This window comes from Zootoca vivipara, chromosome 10 (assembly GCF_965207765.1).
Source record: "Zootoca vivipara chromosome 10, rZooViv2.hap1.1, whole genome shotgun sequence".
NCBI lineage: Eukaryota > Metazoa > Chordata > Lepidosauria > Squamata > Lacertidae > Zootoca > Zootoca vivipara.
In genome coordinates, this window is record NC_142593.1 from 6,448,181 (window position 1) to 6,466,246 (window position 18,066).

Consider the following 18,066-nt stretch of genomic DNA (forward strand, 5'->3'; position numbering starts at 1 on the left):
CCCGTCACAGGGATTCAAACCGCCGACCTTCTGATCAGCAAGCCCTAGGCTCAGTGGTTTAACCACAGCGCCACCTGGGTCCCTGCTCTGAACTTTAGCAGGAAGTAAAAAAGAAAGCAGAAAACCCCCCACGGTGTTTTGTTTTTTTTTAAAGCCAGCATTTCTGACTTTTAGTCATGATACAAAAACAACCAAGACCCTTAGAGCAATGGGAGAACATGTGTTTTGCATGCAGACGGTTCCTGGCTCAATCCTTGGCATCTCCAGACGGGACTCGTAAAGAATCCTGTCTGAAACTCAGGAGAGCTGCTACCAGTCAGCATAGACCATTCTGAGCAAGACAATCCAATTGTCTCACTCTGTATGAGGCAGTTAGCTATATTCCTATGTCTGTATTCAAGATCAAATTGGTACTATCCAAATCGGCTGCAGGTGTGTAGTTAGAAAGTGAGTACAAACTTTATGGCTTAATTTAACAGAATTTAATTTGACACAATATGATTTTTCCCAATTTCTTCAGCAAATGAATAAATTGCTGAAATGTACAAAGTGGGTAGTGTTCATTGTTATAACCTCTGGGAGGAAGGGAGAGATATAAATTTAATAGATGAATAAACTGTGGTACTGCCAATGCATTTTTTAAAATGTCACGTGACACCATAGCACAGAATGACCTGACAATGACACTTCCTTCTGCATCCTTATGGACAATGACTGGCACAAACACCATATTACTTTGTGGTTGTTACCTATGGCACAGCTTCACATCAGTACAACTTGAAATCGTAATATTGAAAGCCAGGAGGTAGACCACCTATCACAAACCTATTATGTTCCCTAAAATCTAACTGATAAGGAGTACAGGCAGACTGCTGTACTCTTTGCACTGCATAACAGAAAAAGCACATTTTAGAGGAAGAGTTTTGGCTATGTCTTTTTCAAGAGGAAGAGAAGTAAAAAAACCAACACGCAACACATATCAATAGATTATGCAGTTTATGCAGAAGTTTCCTTATTGTCTCTTTACCAATGGTGAAACATAAAATAACATTGCAAGAAAACTATGATTAAATCATCATAAAATATAAGGTTTCAAACACATACCAACATGACCTCCTCCAATAGTGTAAGTCTTTCCAGAGCCCGTCTGTCCATAGGCAAAAACGGTAGCATTATACCCTTCTATCAAAGATGCCACCAATGGCTTAATACATGTTGTGTACACTTCATCTTGGGTTGAGTGTTTTCCAAAAACAAAATCAAAAGTGAAAACTCGGTCCTTTCCGATAATAATCTGCTGAGTATTTGGGATTAACCTCACACATACTTGATGGTTGTGAAGCACTTCTTTTGAAAGTAGAGGTCTTATTCTTACTGCTACTTTAACTGGAATCTCTTCCATTGCAGCTTGTGTGTGAAGCAATTCCCGCTCACTTTGCAAACTTCACTTTGAGAGAGTTTCTTTTTATTTCTGTCTTCATTACATTCTCGGTCTTCAGCACTTAACGGGGAACAAAGAGCAACATTTTAGAGATTACTTTTCTCTTACCTGTAATGAAGAACTGCTCAGAAAAGTTATGCAAAAGTAGCATCTTCTCTCATTTTATATCCCAGAATTGCTTGAGACCAATAAAACCAACAAGCAGAACTTTGACAGAGGAACATTTTTCTAAACGCTGTCAAGAGCCACGACCTGTTGAACTCCCACCTGTTATGCATATATAATAGCCACAGGAATTAAACGTATGTGTGTGTGTGCAATCATGCTAGATTGCATTCCATAAAAACAGGACTGGGGAGACCCAGAATCACACAAAGTCACCATCTCTTGCCTTATTGTTGTTTAGTCGTGTCCGACTCTTTATGACCCCATGGACCAGAGCACTGCCAGGCACTCCGGTCTTCCACTCCCTCCTAACCTACCTCTTTTGTGGGGTGGTGGGGGTCGAGTTGGGAGCATGCGCCCCCCCCCCAAGTTCATGTATGAAACATTGTCTATATGCAACCAATAAACAGCATAATATTAATGGGCAAGCGGATGCAACAGACCACGCAAAGAATAAAACACAGTTTGCAAAATACTTTCTTTCACAAGAGTCTTCCACAGCCTAAAGATGATCCTTTACAGCCCGAACCTATCTAGGCCTGTTTATTCAGAAGTAAGATCCCCGCCCTCCCCAAAGTGGCTAAGAGGGCTCGCTCCCAAGCAAGCGCTGAAGAAGTTACTAAAATGACCCAAAACAAAAGTTGGGATAGTTGCCTCTCGCCGTCGGGCTGCAATCCCCGCGCCGCCCGTCAGAGCGAACGGGAGGAGAAACGCAGCAGCTGGCCTTTGCGTACAGGGAAGGATGAACTCGGAAACTCTCAGTCGAGCGAGACGCGCCTCTCCTCGCCCACCCCCTCGCCGTGGGGCAGGCGGGAGCGACCCCTTTCCGGCCGCCGCTGCCACGGAGCCTGAGCTGCTGGCGTGACGAGGAGGAGGAGCGGGCGCCGCGTCCGCCACCCGAGCGAAACCGCCCTCCTTCCCTCCCGCCGCAAAGATCCGCGGCTTCCACACGCCCGCCCCGCTCCCACGTTTGTTTACGCCGGTCGCTAGGCAACCGAGCGGGCCTCTCTCGCTGGCGACTGGCAGCCGGCGGCTCCCTCAAGAGCGGCGCCGCCTTCTTCTCGCGGCGGCCCTCCGGAGCGCAGCGCCCCCTGCAGGCGCAAGCCGCGTTTCCCGCCGAGGCCGCGCGGTTTGCCTTGCCGCTCGGATTCTCCTTTCATCGTCATCGTCGTCATTCGTCATCATTTTATTTGTATGCCGCCTTTCCATAGTTCAAACAATGCTCAAGACGGCGGGCCGTCAAAAGCCACTGGAGCCATTGCTGGATGTTTATGCACTAGGCCAGGCATAGGCAACATTGGCTCTCCAGATGTTTTGGAACTACAACTCCCATGATCCCTGACCACTGGCCCTGTTAGCTAGGGATCATGGGCGTTGTAGTTCTGAAACATCTGGAGAGCCAAGGTTGCCTATGCCTGCACTAGGCCTATCGAAAGCATGAAAAACACTCCATTAACTCAGGTTCTCTGCCCGCCCCCCACCAGAGGCCTGCCCCCCTATCTCCCCCCCCAAAAAAGCTCAACAATTTTTGCCTCCCCCCAAAACAAATATACTGGATTCGCCCATGGAACCGGCCCAAGCACTTGACCCTGGCCGTATCTGAGGCAACAGGAACATTTTGTGGTATCCACGGATGGCCATTCACAGCCGTGAAGGGCTCAAGGCCGGCCTAAGGCTTTGGCACCCAAGGCGGATCCCAAAGTGGACTCCCCGGCAGGGAAGAAGGCGTGAGGGACGACCCACATATCAGGACAAGGGCGGAAGATTTACATTGGGATCTTCTTCTGCTGCTGCCCCTTGGCATAGCTGTCAAATTCTCCCCTTTGTTAAATTCTCCCCTTTTTTCATGTCTGCCAGATGCGTGTTTAGCCAGTGTATGAAGCAGCCAGACTCCTGTACAAGCAGCCTATGCTCTACTGGTTCCAGGAGCGGGGGGCTTGCCCAGGCTCCCCCCGCTTTATATGGAGATGCTCCACGTAACGGTAAAGGACCCCTGTACGGTTAAGTCTAGTCAAAGGCAACTATGGGGTTGCGGAGTTCATCTCGCTTTCAGGCCGAGGGAGCCAGCGTTTTTCCAGAGAAAGCTTTCCGGGTCATGTGGCCAGCATGACTAAACTGCTTCTGGTGCAACGGGACACCGTGACGGAAACCAGAGCGCACGTAAATGCAGTTTGCCTTCCTGCTGCAGCAATACCTATTTATCTACTTGCATTGGCGTGCTTTCGAACTGCTACTGTAGGAGCCAGGACAGAGCAACGGGAGCTCACCCCGTCACAGAGATTCGAACCGCCAACCTTCTGATCGATAAGACCAAGAGACTCAGTGGTTTAGACCACAGGTGCTCCACGTAGGCATATGGCTGCTCTGAATCACATGTGCCGTGGCAACAGGGACTTCTTCAGGTCTCAGAAGGTATCCATCTGAAGCCCCTTACATGCAGCAACGTACAATTGTATTCATTTGCATCCTTGTAAGGGTGAGTCGTGAGGCTATAAATCAGGGGGTAGAACACATGCTTTGCATGCAGAAGGTACCAACTCCTGTATCTTCAGGTATCATTAGCCTTTTCATTAGCTTTGTCTTTAAAAGTCAAAAGTGCTGTTGACTGCTCCTTTTGGTTGTTGCTCTCATCCTTTGTGCAGTTTTATTATGCGTATTTGTATTTTTTTAAAAAATTTTTTTATAAAGCATCCTGGAATCCACTGGGATAATGGGCTAAAACCAACATGCTTTACATAAAAATAAAACTTGGTGGTTTTAGTTCAGCAGATATGTGGTGCAAGAAGGTATGAGGCATACCGGTATGTACTGTATGTATGCATATATGCACAAGCACACAGGTGATTAATTTGAAGAAGCATTTACAGTACTACAATGCCATATTCAGCTTATTGGTATATTATGGGATATAATCCAGAATTATGTTTTATATTATTTCACACCATTTTCTTTATTGATCTGAATACAAAAATATTGCTGAAACAGAAATAGAAACTTTTATCAATTACAGACTCAGCCGCGCTTGAAAAAATACCTTTCCTGTAATACAGCTAGTGTGCATAATAGCTATTAAAAGAGCAGAGCCTGAAAAATACATGATAAGTGCTCTCAATTTACTCTTTGCAAGTTTGTATACAAAACAATTATTGGGCTGGATCAAGAGTCATGACTAACTTAAGTCTTACTGATTTCAATGGGACTACACTACTTGGCACAACTCAGCATCTAGATTTTTGATACTATACTTTATCCTCATTCATTAAAATAGTATTCAGTAGTATATGCAACGCGTACGATGGAAAGGAATTCCCTTCATATCTTCCCGATGATCCCGTGCATAGTCCCATAGATAATAATCAAGGAGAACTGCATTGATCTTCTCTTCCATGTTCTTGCCTTTCTTTTTGTAAAGCTCCAGCAAGTGATTGCAAATGAGATCACAACACCAAATAGAGCAACCTCGTATTTCCACTTCCTGATAGTCTCCAGACTGGAACACGTGCCCTACAGGAGAGTAATATAAAATGAGTAAAACAGAAGAGGTAGGACACTCAGAATATTAAACCTACCAGTACCTGCGGTACACAGCACTTTATATATAGAGAGAGAGAGAGGAGAGAGATGGCATTTCTAATGCTTTCAACTTTAATCAGGATAATTCAGGTTATGTATATTCAATGGTTTAACCTGCAAACCTGACAAGCTGTGTACACATTACTGTTTCCTCTGGCTCTAGTGCACTCCCACTGCTGGTACATGTGTGTGTGCATGCCTGGGTAAAACAGATCATGCACAGGAGAGGGTGCCTCCTCTCTAGGGTGTACAGCAACATGCAAATACAACTTGAAATGCAGAATGCAGAAAGGGAAACAACCTGGCTTCATTTCAAACCACTAATGTGTACATAGCCTAAGATAGGTGGTGATACATGTAGCAAAAGAGATTAACAATGTGGTCCATGTCCAAGAGCAAGCCAGGCCCTCTCCTTATAAATAGCACCCATCTTAATTGCAATGTAGTAAATGAAGTATCTGGGGAGATATAAAAATATATTTTTAATACTGTTACAGTACACACCTTCTGTGAGAATGGGAGTGAGAGCTCTAAAGATCATTTGGCCCATGGTCCGAAGAACTGTCAGTGCCGTTAGGATTCATTAACAGACCCACCACATATGCTTCACACTCAACATTCCTGTCTATATCCAACCTTCCAAGTAAGTGAAAAAATAACTTGGATATAGGATCCAAAGAACTGGGAATAGTTCCCAAGTTCCTGCTTCTTATTGCATCCCCCCACAAGATGCTGTAAAAAGTTGAGGCATTTTCAGGAATGGCCTCAGATGCAGTACGGCAGGCATGTCCAACAGGTAGATCGTGATCTACCGGTAGATCACTGGACGTCTGTGGTAGATCACTGGCTCCTCCCAAAGAAGCTGAACAACTGTGGCTCCCCTAAAAAAGGCTCAAAATTTTACCTCCTCCCTGGAAAAACTCAACAACTTTGGGCCAACCCCCTTCCTCCTTCCTAAAAAAACCTCAACAACTTTGACCTGAACTCCCCAAAAGGGGGTAGATCACTGCCAGTTTTTAACTCTGTCAGTAGATCGCAATCTCTTGGGAGTTGGCCACCCCTGCAGTACGGCATGTGTATGTCCAACTGTATGTATAACATGATGCCATTCTTTATAGAGAACTGAAGGGTTGTATTAAGAAGATAAATCTGCCTGTTTTATAGAGAATTTCACAGAAAGAGAGGCAGATCGGGGATGGAGAACGAAAGTGTTATGAAACATTACATTTATTTCTGTAAAACTCTATAAAACAGGCAGATTTATCTTCTAATGGTCAGGGGCCCCTTTACCTTAATAGGACTTAGCCTATATTTTGAGCACCACTACAAAGATTTGTGTCCCGCATCCCCATACAGTAAACAAAAAGCTATTTCCAAAAATTCTCAAATATTACATTTTTTATGATCCTGAATGGTTTCATACCTTCCTTGAGTTTTTTCATTAGTTCATCAGAATATTTCATTGCTCCCAAGTGAACAAGCACCTGTGGTATTCTATAATCAGCAAATATAGTCACACTGGAAATATCACTGAAGCAGCCATCTCCTTTTCCTTCCAAGACACTCCAAGTGTCAGCCACAAGAATCTGCGCCCGTTTGTAGAAAGCCACCTTTCTACCCTGATAGGCAAAGAAAAAATATACACCATTATAATACTTTAGGATTCTTTTCGACAAGTTGCAGCATAGGTGCATGTTGAGATATCTCTCTGAAAATTGCCTGGAAACCGCAGTGACTCCAAAAGAGGGTGGGGCTAGATTATTAACTAGAACTGGATGCTTCACTTGCATTACAACAGCACTTAGTCACGTACACTGGCTTCTAATCTGGTTGTGGAGTGCAATATAAATGTTGTAGAATCATAGAGTTGGGAGGGACCAAGAGGGTCTTCTAGCCCAGCCCCCTGCTATGCAGGAATCTTTTGCCCAGTTCAATAATAAAGAAATCCTCTTCAACAGTAGGAGCTGCTGCTGCAATGCCCTGCCAAAGCTCTAGGTGCAGGTAAGAATGATAGACTTTATGCACACTTTGTACAAGGCATGGCCAAACTTGGCCCTCCAGCTGTTTTGGGACTACAACTCCCATCATCCCTAGCTAACAGGACCAGTGGTCAGGGATGATGGGAATTGTAGTCCCAAAACAGCTGGAGGGCCAGGTTTGGCCATGCCTGCTTTATACATTGATAAACATATTTACTTCAGTTATTTCAGGGATTTTGCATTTTTGGCAAAGGGCTGTGCTGATATATTAATGTTTGCAATCTGTTCTCTACACTGGATTATTTTTGTAAATCTCCAAACATCAGTATATTTCTGGATTCTATATATATCTTTATACATATATTGGATTTCATTTGAAGCAACATGTTTCTCGAAGAGAAGAGTTATAAATAACTTAAAAGCTCAAGCACTATTTTGCAACGTTTTGATTGGTCCTACTAAAATGCATTGCCCAACTCTGGATTTTGATGATGATGTATGCTTTTCTTGCTTTTTGTTAGTGTGCTGCAAAATTTACAAAAGCTCCAATCTTTAAAAAACTATAACGAACAATGCAATAAGAAACAACTCCAAAACATTTGTGCCCTGATGCAGCTCTAATCAAGAAAAAAAACCAGAATTTTTGTTACAATATTATTTTACTTCTATAATTTATGTTTCACTTTTAATTAAATTTTTGCAAAATAGCATAGGGCAAACTAGCCAAGCCATTGAATGTGTACATTTCACCAGTGCAGATGATAAAATGCATGATTGATTTATACCTGACATTCCAATCCAGCAAATAATAACACTTCTGTGTGTAGATTTCACTGGGGCTTCTGCACTGGGGCTAACAACTTCAAAACTATTAATGGTTTAGTTATACTGCATGAGATGTGGTTAAGATATATTCAGCACAACTGTTAACATTAGTACGTCACCATACTATGTCACCAGCATGAAATGATTCATTACATTGCTAAATGTAAACATTTTCATAACAATATAAAAGTAATATTTATCCATTGACTAGGATGATTTGAGAAGCAAGTTTATTGAAGTAATATGCAAATCAAAATTATACACAACCAAAATTACATATTGGAACTAATACTTTATTTTGTTTATTTTTTCATAGATCCCTCAGGTGAATAATAGTTTTCAGCTGCTGTCACAGGCTGAGATCTCATATACCACCTCGTAAAATGAGCAGAAAATCTATGGCTACGTCTCAAAACAGATACATAGAAATCCCATGGAAATAAACAGAACTTGCTTCAATATAATTATTTTTAGGATTAGTATGTAATTCTAATAAATTTACCATGTTCTAGTATGCATTCTTACTAAAGTGGTGAAATCTAATTCATTTTCACCACCTAAATCTCATCTCACACCCCTTCTTGATACTGCAAATCTCTGCAATATCTCAATCTGTTGCCAAGGCAACTGTGTTGACAATGCGAACAGATACTAGCATCCATCTTGTTAGAAGAGTGGTGAAAATTTGGTCTTCCTTCAGAACATGTAACCGGGTAGGATAAAATAGCCAACGACTCTCCCTTAGAAAGTTACAGTCCAATTGTATAAAGACGAGAGAACTTATTTCTGTTACAGAGGTTGTTGTTGACTACTGTTGCTTTTAGAGAACACTGGATTTTTAAAACCCTTAAGGGACCTTAAATTCTGCATTTTAAAAAGATCTAAAACTTTACAAACGAAAAGTTCAGACAGTTCAATGTAACAAACTACTATGCAAATAAGTAACAACTGCATACATTTGGCAGGACAAGGATTCTGAACTGACACTTTAAGTCTCAAGTTAAAGAATACAAGAAGGACAAATGATATTGTAGCTCAGGCATCCCCAAACTTCGGCCCTCCAGATGTTTTGGACTACAATTCCCATCATCCCTGACCACTGGTCCTGTTAGCTAGGGATCATGGGAGTTGTAGGCCAAAACAGTTTGGGGATGCCTGTTGTAGCTGAGTACGCAGCAGCCATAGTCAAGTGTTTAAATTCATGGACACTGAAAACAAATTACTACATTTTAATATATTATGTTATTTAGCCAAGATCTTCCAAGTCACATACATGGTAACCAGAATATACTATACAACCCATGTTGTTTGCACACTGAAGTAATCTCTCTCTCTCTCGCTGTGTTATATATATATATATATATATATATATATATATATATATATATATACACACATACAGAGAGAGAGAGAGAGAGAGATGTAAATGTATTGGCAACTGGCTCTATTAAAGGATCACTCTGGTTAATGGTGCTTATGGCTGTAATACTCTACACACTTACATGGGAGAAAATCCCCAGCTCACTATTACTTACTTTTGAGGAGACATGCATAGGATTGCATTGTAATTATAGTTTAGTGTGAAGTGTGAACTAACAAACCAAAGTTTGTGTTTCACTAGCAAATCAGAAAGCATGGTTTAAAGTGAGCTTTCAAAACACCTCGGCTCAGTTTGCATGTTAACACTAAAACAAGCTGCAGCTGAAAGCAAACACAAATGCATAGAGCAGGCACCCCCAAACTTCGGCCCTCCAGATGTTTTGGACTACAATTCCCATCATCCCTGACCACTGGACCTCTTAGCTAGAGATCATGGGAGTTGTAGGCCAAAACATCTGGAGGGCCGCAGTTTGGGGATGCCTGGCATAGAGGCTCTCAGAGAAGATATTGTTAGTTCTTTGCTTCTACTGTTACCGAGCTTCTGTGAGCTATGCCATGGTTTGGTTTATGGTGTCATCTGAACCAAGACTTGTCATTTGACTTCTCCAAAGAAACCATGATCTGTAAACTAAGAACAAGATAGCTTACAGCTTATGGTTTCTCTGCAGCAAGAAAAACTATAAGGCAAAGTTCAGACAACACACTTCGCTCACAGCAATGCAAGAGCAGCAGGAGAACCAGACGAAGAAGAAAGCGGCCTCAATCTCCTCTCTCAGCTAAGACATAGTTTGACCCTATTTGCATGTAACCCTAAACTGATTTATGCCAACAAACCAGATATGGCTCCTGAGGCTCCTAGATACAAGACTGCTGTGTAGACAGAAAAGCAAAGCAAACAAGCAGCTCTCAACAATGGTTTCCTGACTATTTGAAAGCCCAAAGCCGTTGTTTGGGTTCTAAACTACACTTAGAACATGCAATTGCCTGGTGTGATGTCTGAGAAGAGCCACTGTTTTGTGAAGTCAATGAAATCATAGAATTGGAAGAGACCACAAGGGCCATCCAGTCCAACCCCCTGCCAAGCAGGAAACACCATCAAAGCATTCTTGACATATGGCTGTCAAGCCTCTGCTTAAAGACCTCCAAAGAAGGAGACTCCACCACACTCATTGGCAGCAAATTCCACTGCCAAACAGCTCTCGCTGTCAGGAAGTTCTTCCTAATGTTTAGGTGGAATCTTCTTTCTTGTAGTTTGAATCCATTGCTCCGTGTCTGCTTCTCTGGAGCAGCAGAAAACAACCTTTCTCCCTCCTCTATATGACATCCTTTTATATATTTGAACATGGCTATCATATCACCCCTTAACCCTCTCTTCTCCAGGCTAAACATACCCAGCTCCCTAAGCCGTTCCTCATAAGGCATCGTTTCCAGGCTTTTGACCATTTTGGTTGCCCTCCTCTGGACACGTTCCAGCTCCTCATTATCCTTCTTGAACTGTGGTGCCCAGAACTGGACACAGTACTCCAGGTGAGGCCTGAGCAGAGCAGAATACAGTGGTACCAATCCCTAACATTTAACAGTGTTTGCATTTTATTTCCCCAGAGAAGAATGGTGTCTCTTTGCAATGGCAAGTTATGAATATTTAGAAGAGAAAATTTTCTACATTGAAAATTAGAGTAGATCCATGAGTGATGGTTGCCACCCTGGCAAGAGACAGGTAAGCATCATTCTCACAATATTTAGTGGTGTCCTGTCCTGAAGTGGCTTCCCTTCAGTTGGTGGAATGTTTTAATCCTGTCTTTTTATAAATCTGAATGTGTTTTTAGCTTTCAGATTTAGTTCTGAGCTGGTTTTTAATGTAGGTATTGCTTTTTGTAAACCACTTTGAATTACATTCTGTACAAAAAATAAGAAAGCAACTGTAATAAAAATTAAAAAAAATACCTGAAATGAAGCTTCATCTCTAAAAGATGGGAAATTTTCTACTATTAGCTGTAGTAATTTCTGGGCACTTTTCCCACTTTTCTTAACGCATGAGAGGAAAGAACCTCCAAATTTCTCCAGGAGTACTGTCCCGGTCTCATTCAACACCCGATGTCTCTCCTCGATTAAAGGCATGGGAACCTCTGTGTCCGAGCGAAAGACATGTTTCACTTGCTCCAGGGTCATAGTGGCATAATATGAAGCACTAGTAATGGGTATTCCTTCAGAAAGCAAAAACAACAACAAGGAACAGTAACAACCATACAATAATAGATGAAGCTCTATTTATTTATATCCCCAGCTACAGAATTGCAAAGTTTACCGTTGATCGCATTATTACAGCAACTAAACTGTTTACTTCCATATTATGCTAGAGGCCCACCTTGCCCAGCATCCTGCTCCTGCCAAACAGATGCCTATGGAAAGCCTGAGCCTGCAAACAGAACCCGAGTTAACCTATTATTTAATAATAATAAACTTTATTTCCCCCCCTTCAAATTGTGTAATTATTATTGGATGCATTTCTAACTTCAGCTCCAGCTTCTCGAAGCACCTAACTTTAATTACAATAAATACATAAAAACAATACAAAGCAGAACTTAACTCTCATATGCACAGCCGCTGAGGAGGGCGATGCAAGAGTAGAAGGCGGCTCTAGCATACCCATCCCCTACCAAAGGCACCAAAATATTAATTAACCCAACACTTAGGCAGCCTATGCAGCCCCCAGTACTGGATCCCCAATCACAAAAAGTCCCCACGGGCTAACAATATTATTTCATTATTTCCAAATGAATCCTCAACCCTACTAAAAGAAATATTGCTTATATTTTGTTTAGATTCGCCCTTGGATTACAGGAGCGACTGGCTTTCTGGTGATCTTGTAATGAGGCTGTTACCTCTCTCCCACCCGACTAAGCCACTTCTACGGCACTCTCTGCTTGTAGGCTTCCCATAGGCATTCGCCTCTCTCCTATCAATACTCTGTTCATACCACAAACTATCATTTCTCTTTGCTCTCTTGCCTCACTCATTTCTGTCATTCACCAGAGCTCTCCTGTGTCGGATTGTAGGATTCAGGGCAAGGAATTTAAGAATGATAGCTGCTGCCCAATCTCAGCAGCTCCCTAATGTACCAGCCAGTCCAGCCTGCCTCCAGGCTCCTCAAGCTACCTAAAGGCCACAGTGTCACCAGTAGTGTTCAGGTTTATCCCACAGGTGCAGAGACTGTGGGAGGCAAATCCTGTGACTTATTGTTAATTCTGGTCCTTTGGTACTGGAGTTCTGAAGCACGGCAAGTTAGATACCAAATGCCCTGCTTTTTTAAAATATTGATGATACTGACACCTGTGACTCTGGGATCCAAACCTAAAGTTGCAGATGAATGAGTAACACAAAGATTTCAAATGCTGACTTGAATGGAGCTTTGCACCCCCCCCCCAAAAAAAATCAAGGTTATTTGCCCACAAATTCTCTTCTTTAATTTTGAAAATTAAGAACTAACCCTCATCAAGTGCTCTGTTGATGGCAGCACAAAGAGACCAGTAGCCACTGTATGTTTTGCCTTTATACTTCACCAGACATTTGTAATCTTCACGCTCAGACCAAAAGGAAAAATTGAGGGTATTGGCAAGAAACACCCAGTTCACTGCGTCTTCACTTGTCTCTTGAGGGTTCAGCTCATGAGAGGACTTCCAGCCGGCCACACTGAACTCTTTCTCCAAGACCTTGTCAAATAACATCTCTGCAACTTTTCGTACACCATCATCTTCAATGTACACATCTTTACTGTGTTCTGCTATGAATTTGGCAGATTCTTTAGGGTTCAAAAATGGCTCCATGGTCTTCTTATGGTTCTAAGTAAAGATAATATTGCCTGTTAGTCTGATCTGGGTGAAATCCAATTATCGTGCAAGCAGAAACACCAATTCTGCTTTCTCTCCTCCCCAAGCACACACCCCAATCCTTATTTTCCTCCCACCATGCCCACCTCAACCTTCTGTAGCAGATTTTCAGGTTCACCAAGGGCCACTGGTGGCAGGGAGAGGAAAAGGACGCCCTGAGTGGAAGTCTGTACCACCTTGCACATGGACAGCATTAGATGTCTCCCACTGGTCAGTTTTCCATTCAGCAGGCTGTGCATATGGGCACATTTTGCTCTGGTACCTGTATGTTGAGTGTAATTGTTTTGGGACATCACAAATGGAACACAGCACTCCAATCTGAGCTGATTTTGAGGCATATGGACACAAGGTGCAGGGGAAATGAACATACTTGAAGAACAACTAGGGGGGTAGGGTGGGAGTGATTTCTGATACTGCATTTCTGATACAGAAAAAAAAGCAGCACATACATTCATTGTTCCATGATTAGGGATGTGTGACTAACAGACACAAAGCTTTCCAGCACAAACTCTTTGCACCACTGAGTGAAATGTGCGTGAATCAGCCCTTACTTATCTAATAAATAAGCTTCTGATTGGATCCGAGAGTCTCAAAGGTCAAGCAAATAACCAGCCAAGCCTCTCCAAGGAAATAGCCTATAGCAGGCTCAGCTTTCTGTACTATCTAGTTATCAGCTCAGAGCACAGGAACCAAAGCAGGGCCTGTGATTTAGGAGGAGGCGGAGTAAAAAGCTCTACAAAAAAAGGAAGCAGGTCCCTTCACTCGTCCACAGCACCTGGAACCCCGTAAATAAATCCAGGGTCCCCCACAGAGATGCAGCCAGATGCCTGAGGAGGTGATACTTCTTCCACAATTGTTGCATGAACATTGCCTACAACAGCTTGTTTCTCCTTGCACTTAGGGAAGCTTTTAACTTGAGGGAGCTTTTGTACAACAGTTTCTCTCGTACAATATAATAATAATAGTAATAATAGTAATAATAATAATAATATATTATTTATACCCCGCCCATCTGGCTGGGTTTCCCCAACCACTCTGGGCAGCTTCCAACAAAAAATAAAATACAGTAATCTATTAAACATTAAAAGCCTCCCTACACAGGGCTGCCTTCAGATGTCTTCTAAAAATCTGGTAGTTGTTTTTCTCTTTGACATCTGGTGGGAGGGTGTTCCACAGGGCGGGCGCCACCACCGAGAAGGCCCTCTGCTTGGTTCCCTGCAACTTGGCTTCTCGCAACGAGGTAACTGCCAGAAGGCCCTCAGTGCTGGACCTCAGTGTCTGGGCAGAACGATGGGGGTGGAGATGCTCCTTCAGATATACTGGACCAAGGTCATTTAAGGCTTTAAAGGTCAGCACCAACACTTGAATTGTGCTCGGAAACATACTGGGAGCCAATGTTGGTCTTTCAAGACCGGTGTTATGTGGTCTGGGTGGCCGCTCCCAGTCACCAGTCTAGCTGCTGCATTCTGGATTAGTTGTAGTTTCCAGGTCACCTTCAAAGGTAGCCCCACGTAGAGCGCATTGCAGTAGTCCAAGCGAGAGATAACTAGAGCATGCACCACTCTGGCGAGACAGTCTGCGGGGAGGTAGGGTCTCAGCCTGCGTACCAGATGGAGCTGATAGACAGCTGCCCTGGACACAGAATTGACCTGCGTCTCCATGGACAGCTGTGAGTCCAAAATGACTCCCAGGCTGCACACCTGGTCCTTCAGGGGCACAGTTACCCCATTCAGGACCAGGGAGCCCTCCACACCTGCCCGCCTCCTGTCCCCCTAAAATAGTACTTCTGTCTTGTCAGCATTCAACCTCAATCTGTTAGCTGCCATCCATCCTCCAACCGCCTCCAGGCACTCACACAGGACTTTCACCACCTTCACTGGTTCTGACTTGAAAGAGAGGTAGAGCTGGGTATCATCCGCATACTGATGAACACCAAGCCCAAACCCCCTGATGATCTCTCCCAGCGGCTGCTGTAGATGTTAAAAAGCATGGGGGAGAGGACAGAACCCTGAGGCACCCCACAAGTGAGAGCCCAGGGGTCCGAACACTCATTCTCCACCACCACTTTCTGAACGCGGCACAGGGGGAAGGAGCGGAACCACTGTATGACAGCTCATAGCTGTCAAGTTCTCCCTTTTTTTAAAGGGAAACTCCCTTATGCTGAATAGGCTTCCTCCTGAGAAAAGGTAAAACTTGACAGCTACGCCCCAGCTCCCAAGCCCTCTAGACGGTCCAGAAGGATGTTATTATGGTCGATGGTGTCAAAACCTGCTGAGAGATCCAGCAGAACTAGGAAACAGCTCTCACCTTTGTCCCTAGCCTGCTGGAGATCATTGATCACTGCGACCAAGGCAGTTTCAGTCCCATGATGAGGCCTGAATCTCGCCTGGAAGGGATCCAAATGGTCCGCTTCTTCCAGGCGTGCCTGGAGTTGTTATGCAACCACTTGCCCAAGAATGGAAGATTTGAGACTGGGTGATAGTTGGCCATATTGGCCGCATCTAAAGATGTTTTTTAAGAACCCTGCCGGCCAGTGTCGGTAATGCTGGGCTCTATAACCGCCTCTTTCAACGGGTCTGGGAAGGCTCCCTCACAGCTAGAAGCATTCACCAATCCGCGAATGCATTCACCAATCTAACCTATTTAATAATCTGGGAGGAGAGGAAGAGACAACACTACTTCTAGCTTCCCTGGCCAACTTATCCTCATAGAGCCCAGCATTACCGACACTGGCCGGCAGGGTTCCCAGCAGGATTCTTTTCCCGCCCCGCCTGGCGATGCCAGTTATTTATTCTCTCTACCACCGCCTACTTCAGATTAATGGTTTCACTCATGACTACGCTTTCCAGGGGACTTTTCACTACTTATTTTATCTTTTTTTTTAAGTGTTGATCTAAAAGCCTTTGTACAAAGCGGTCGCCAGGACAGGTGCAGAATGCTAGCGGATCTGCCGGTTTCTGGGGACTCTTACAAAGCCATGCATTTTAGACAATACCAAAAAAGGCGCGATTTCCCGCCAACCCGTTCCTCCCTCCCGCTCCCATCCCCAATCGGATGCCAGTGGAGGGTCTCCGCGCGAGTCGGGGGCAGAAGAGTCGCACGTGGCCGCGCGAGGCCTGCTGCTCTCCCGTAGGCCTGCGGAAAATAGGTGCAGCAGGCGCGTAATTTGTGACTTTTGCGTAGTTACAGCGCCGCTTTCCTCTCCTTAACCAAAGATCGCAACGCCTCCGAGCGCTCAAAGCCCCCTTACCTCCGCAAGCAACCAGATATGACCACGTTCAGACGATACCTGGACTTCGGTTGCAGGAAGAGCAACAAGATTCCCCCCCCCCGGGCCCCGCTTCCGCGCGCGCAAATGCCTTCCTTTCCCACCTTCGTACCAGCCCTCCCACACTCACGCTCCAATCAGAATTAGCCGTATTTGCATACGTGCGGGCCTGACTCGGAAAGCGAAAGTAGCTCCCTGCAGCCTCTGTTTCGGGGGCCTAATTCGGCCTGCCGGTCGGTTAAATCTGGCCCCTGTGGCCGTTTATTTCCTGGGGTAAAATCCTAAAAAAAAAAACCTCGACAACTTAACCTCCCCCCCAAAAGCTCAACAGCTTCAATCTAAAAAAAAAAGCTCAACTACTATGGTTGGTCCTTTGGCCGGCCCTCAGGGCCCTTCACTTCATCAAATCTGGCCCTCTTTGAAAAAAGTTTGGACACCGCTAGTCTAAACTAAGCCAGGGGTCAGCAAACTTTTCCAGCAGGGGGCCAGTCAGTCCACTGTCTCCCTCAGACCTTGTGGGGACCAGACTATATTTTGGAAGAAAAGAAGAAAAAAAGAATGAATTCCTATGCCCCACAAATAGCCCAGAGATGCATTTTAAATAAAAGGACACATTCTACTCATGTGAAAACATGCTGATTCCCGTACCATCTGCGGGCTGGATTTAGACGGCAATTGGGCAGGATCTGGGCCCCGGGCCTTTGCCTACCCATGAGCTAAACAAGCTATAGCTTAGGGCCCCACTCTCTTGGGGGCCTCAAAAAAAGTAAAGAAAAAATATGTACATTTAGAAATATAAGATAAAAAACAAATAAATTAAAACCTACATGCAGCAAGTGTTTTCTGTTGTGTAGACTCCTATGATGCCTGCTAGCTTGCTCCCTAAAATATCACTGGTTTTAGATACCTATTACTGTATGTCCATATATTACCACATAGCATATATTCAACACAAAAACCTGCAATTTATTGTTGACAAAGGACAGCTGGACATTTAAAGGCCCCTATTACCTTCAGTAGCTTAGGGCTTCATCTAACCTAAATCTGGCCCTGTGCCCATCAAAGGGGTTCTGGGCTTCCAGTCCCTGCAAATCATTCGCTCAGCTTGACTTTCTCGAAGATTGCTGGAATTGCATATATTTAAAAATCAGCTTAAATAGCCCGTGCCAACTATGCACATTACTTGGTGGCACTTTTAAGAACCCAACCCCAACCCCTTGCACTGCCAAGTGCAGCGGGCTGTATTCCTCGACCTGCGAATTTCTAGGTAGATACCCAGACTCCTTCCTCCAATCAGAAAAGGCTTTGGAAGAGTTACTGTTCCCAAAGGGAACTTGCTGCATTTGAGCAAATGCTGAAGCACATCAGTTCTTAGCATGGGGGAAGCCCTATTGAAAGTGGACACATCAAACTTTTAACTATGGGATAGTGGTGGGACGTCAAATTAAATAATATATGCATTTAATAAATAAAAAATGACAATGTCTAAACAGCCTGCAAGAAAACAGGCTCATTTATTCTAGTATAGCGACATTGCAAGTCTGTTTC

General features: G+C 43.9%; 2 protein-coding genes across 4 annotated transcripts in view; both read right to left on the bottom strand.

The window, feature by feature from the left end:
* KIF27 (kinesin family member 27) overlaps positions 1 to 2,617 on the bottom strand; it is a 30,024-nt gene extending 27,407 nt beyond the window's left edge. For 2 of the 3 annotated variants that reach the window (XM_060280082.2, XM_035100090.3), the window contains exons 1-2: positions 2,261 to 2,599; positions 1,105 to 1,501 (exon numbers count right to left, since the gene is read on the bottom strand). In XM_060280082.2, the coding sequence (XP_060136065.2) occupies positions 1,105 to 1,402 (298 nt within the window). In that variant the 5' untranslated portion in view covers positions 1,403 to 1,501; positions 2,261 to 2,599. Of the gene's footprint in view, positions 1 to 1,104; positions 1,502 to 2,260 lie in introns of all 3 variants that reach the window. The other variant, XM_060280081.2, reaches the window with a different exon arrangement.
* Positions 2,618 to 4,530: 1,913 nt separating this feature from the next.
* Positions 4,531 to 16,561, bottom strand: QNG1 (Q-nucleotide N-glycosylase 1). The gene is made up of 5 exons (XM_035099704.3): positions 16,501 to 16,561; positions 12,851 to 13,202; positions 11,308 to 11,567; positions 6,603 to 6,798; positions 4,531 to 5,110 (listed from the first exon to the last, which is right to left on the bottom strand). Exons 2-5 carry the CDS (start codon positions 13,185 to 13,187, stop codon positions 4,878 to 4,880), a joined length of 1,026 nt encoding a protein of 341 aa, XP_034955595.1. The 5' UTR covers positions 13,188 to 13,202; positions 16,501 to 16,561; the 3' UTR covers positions 4,531 to 4,877.
* Between the last annotated feature and the right edge of the window lie 1,505 nt (positions 16,562 to 18,066).

Bases quoted from the DNA above. Each gene is read 5' to 3' on its own strand.
- QNG1 (XM_035099704.3), bottom strand. From the start codon at position 13,187: ATGGAGCCATTTTTGAACCCTAAAGAATCTGCCAAATTCATAGCAGAA. The intron at 11,568-12,850 runs GTTAGTTCTTAA...TGCTTTCTGAAG, and splicing joins CAACAGAGCACTTGATGAGG to GAATACCCATTACTAGTGCT. The intron at 6,799-11,307 runs GTATTTTTTTTA...TTTGCCTATCAG, and splicing joins GAGATGAAGCTTCATTTCAG to GGTAGAAAGGTGGCTTTCTA.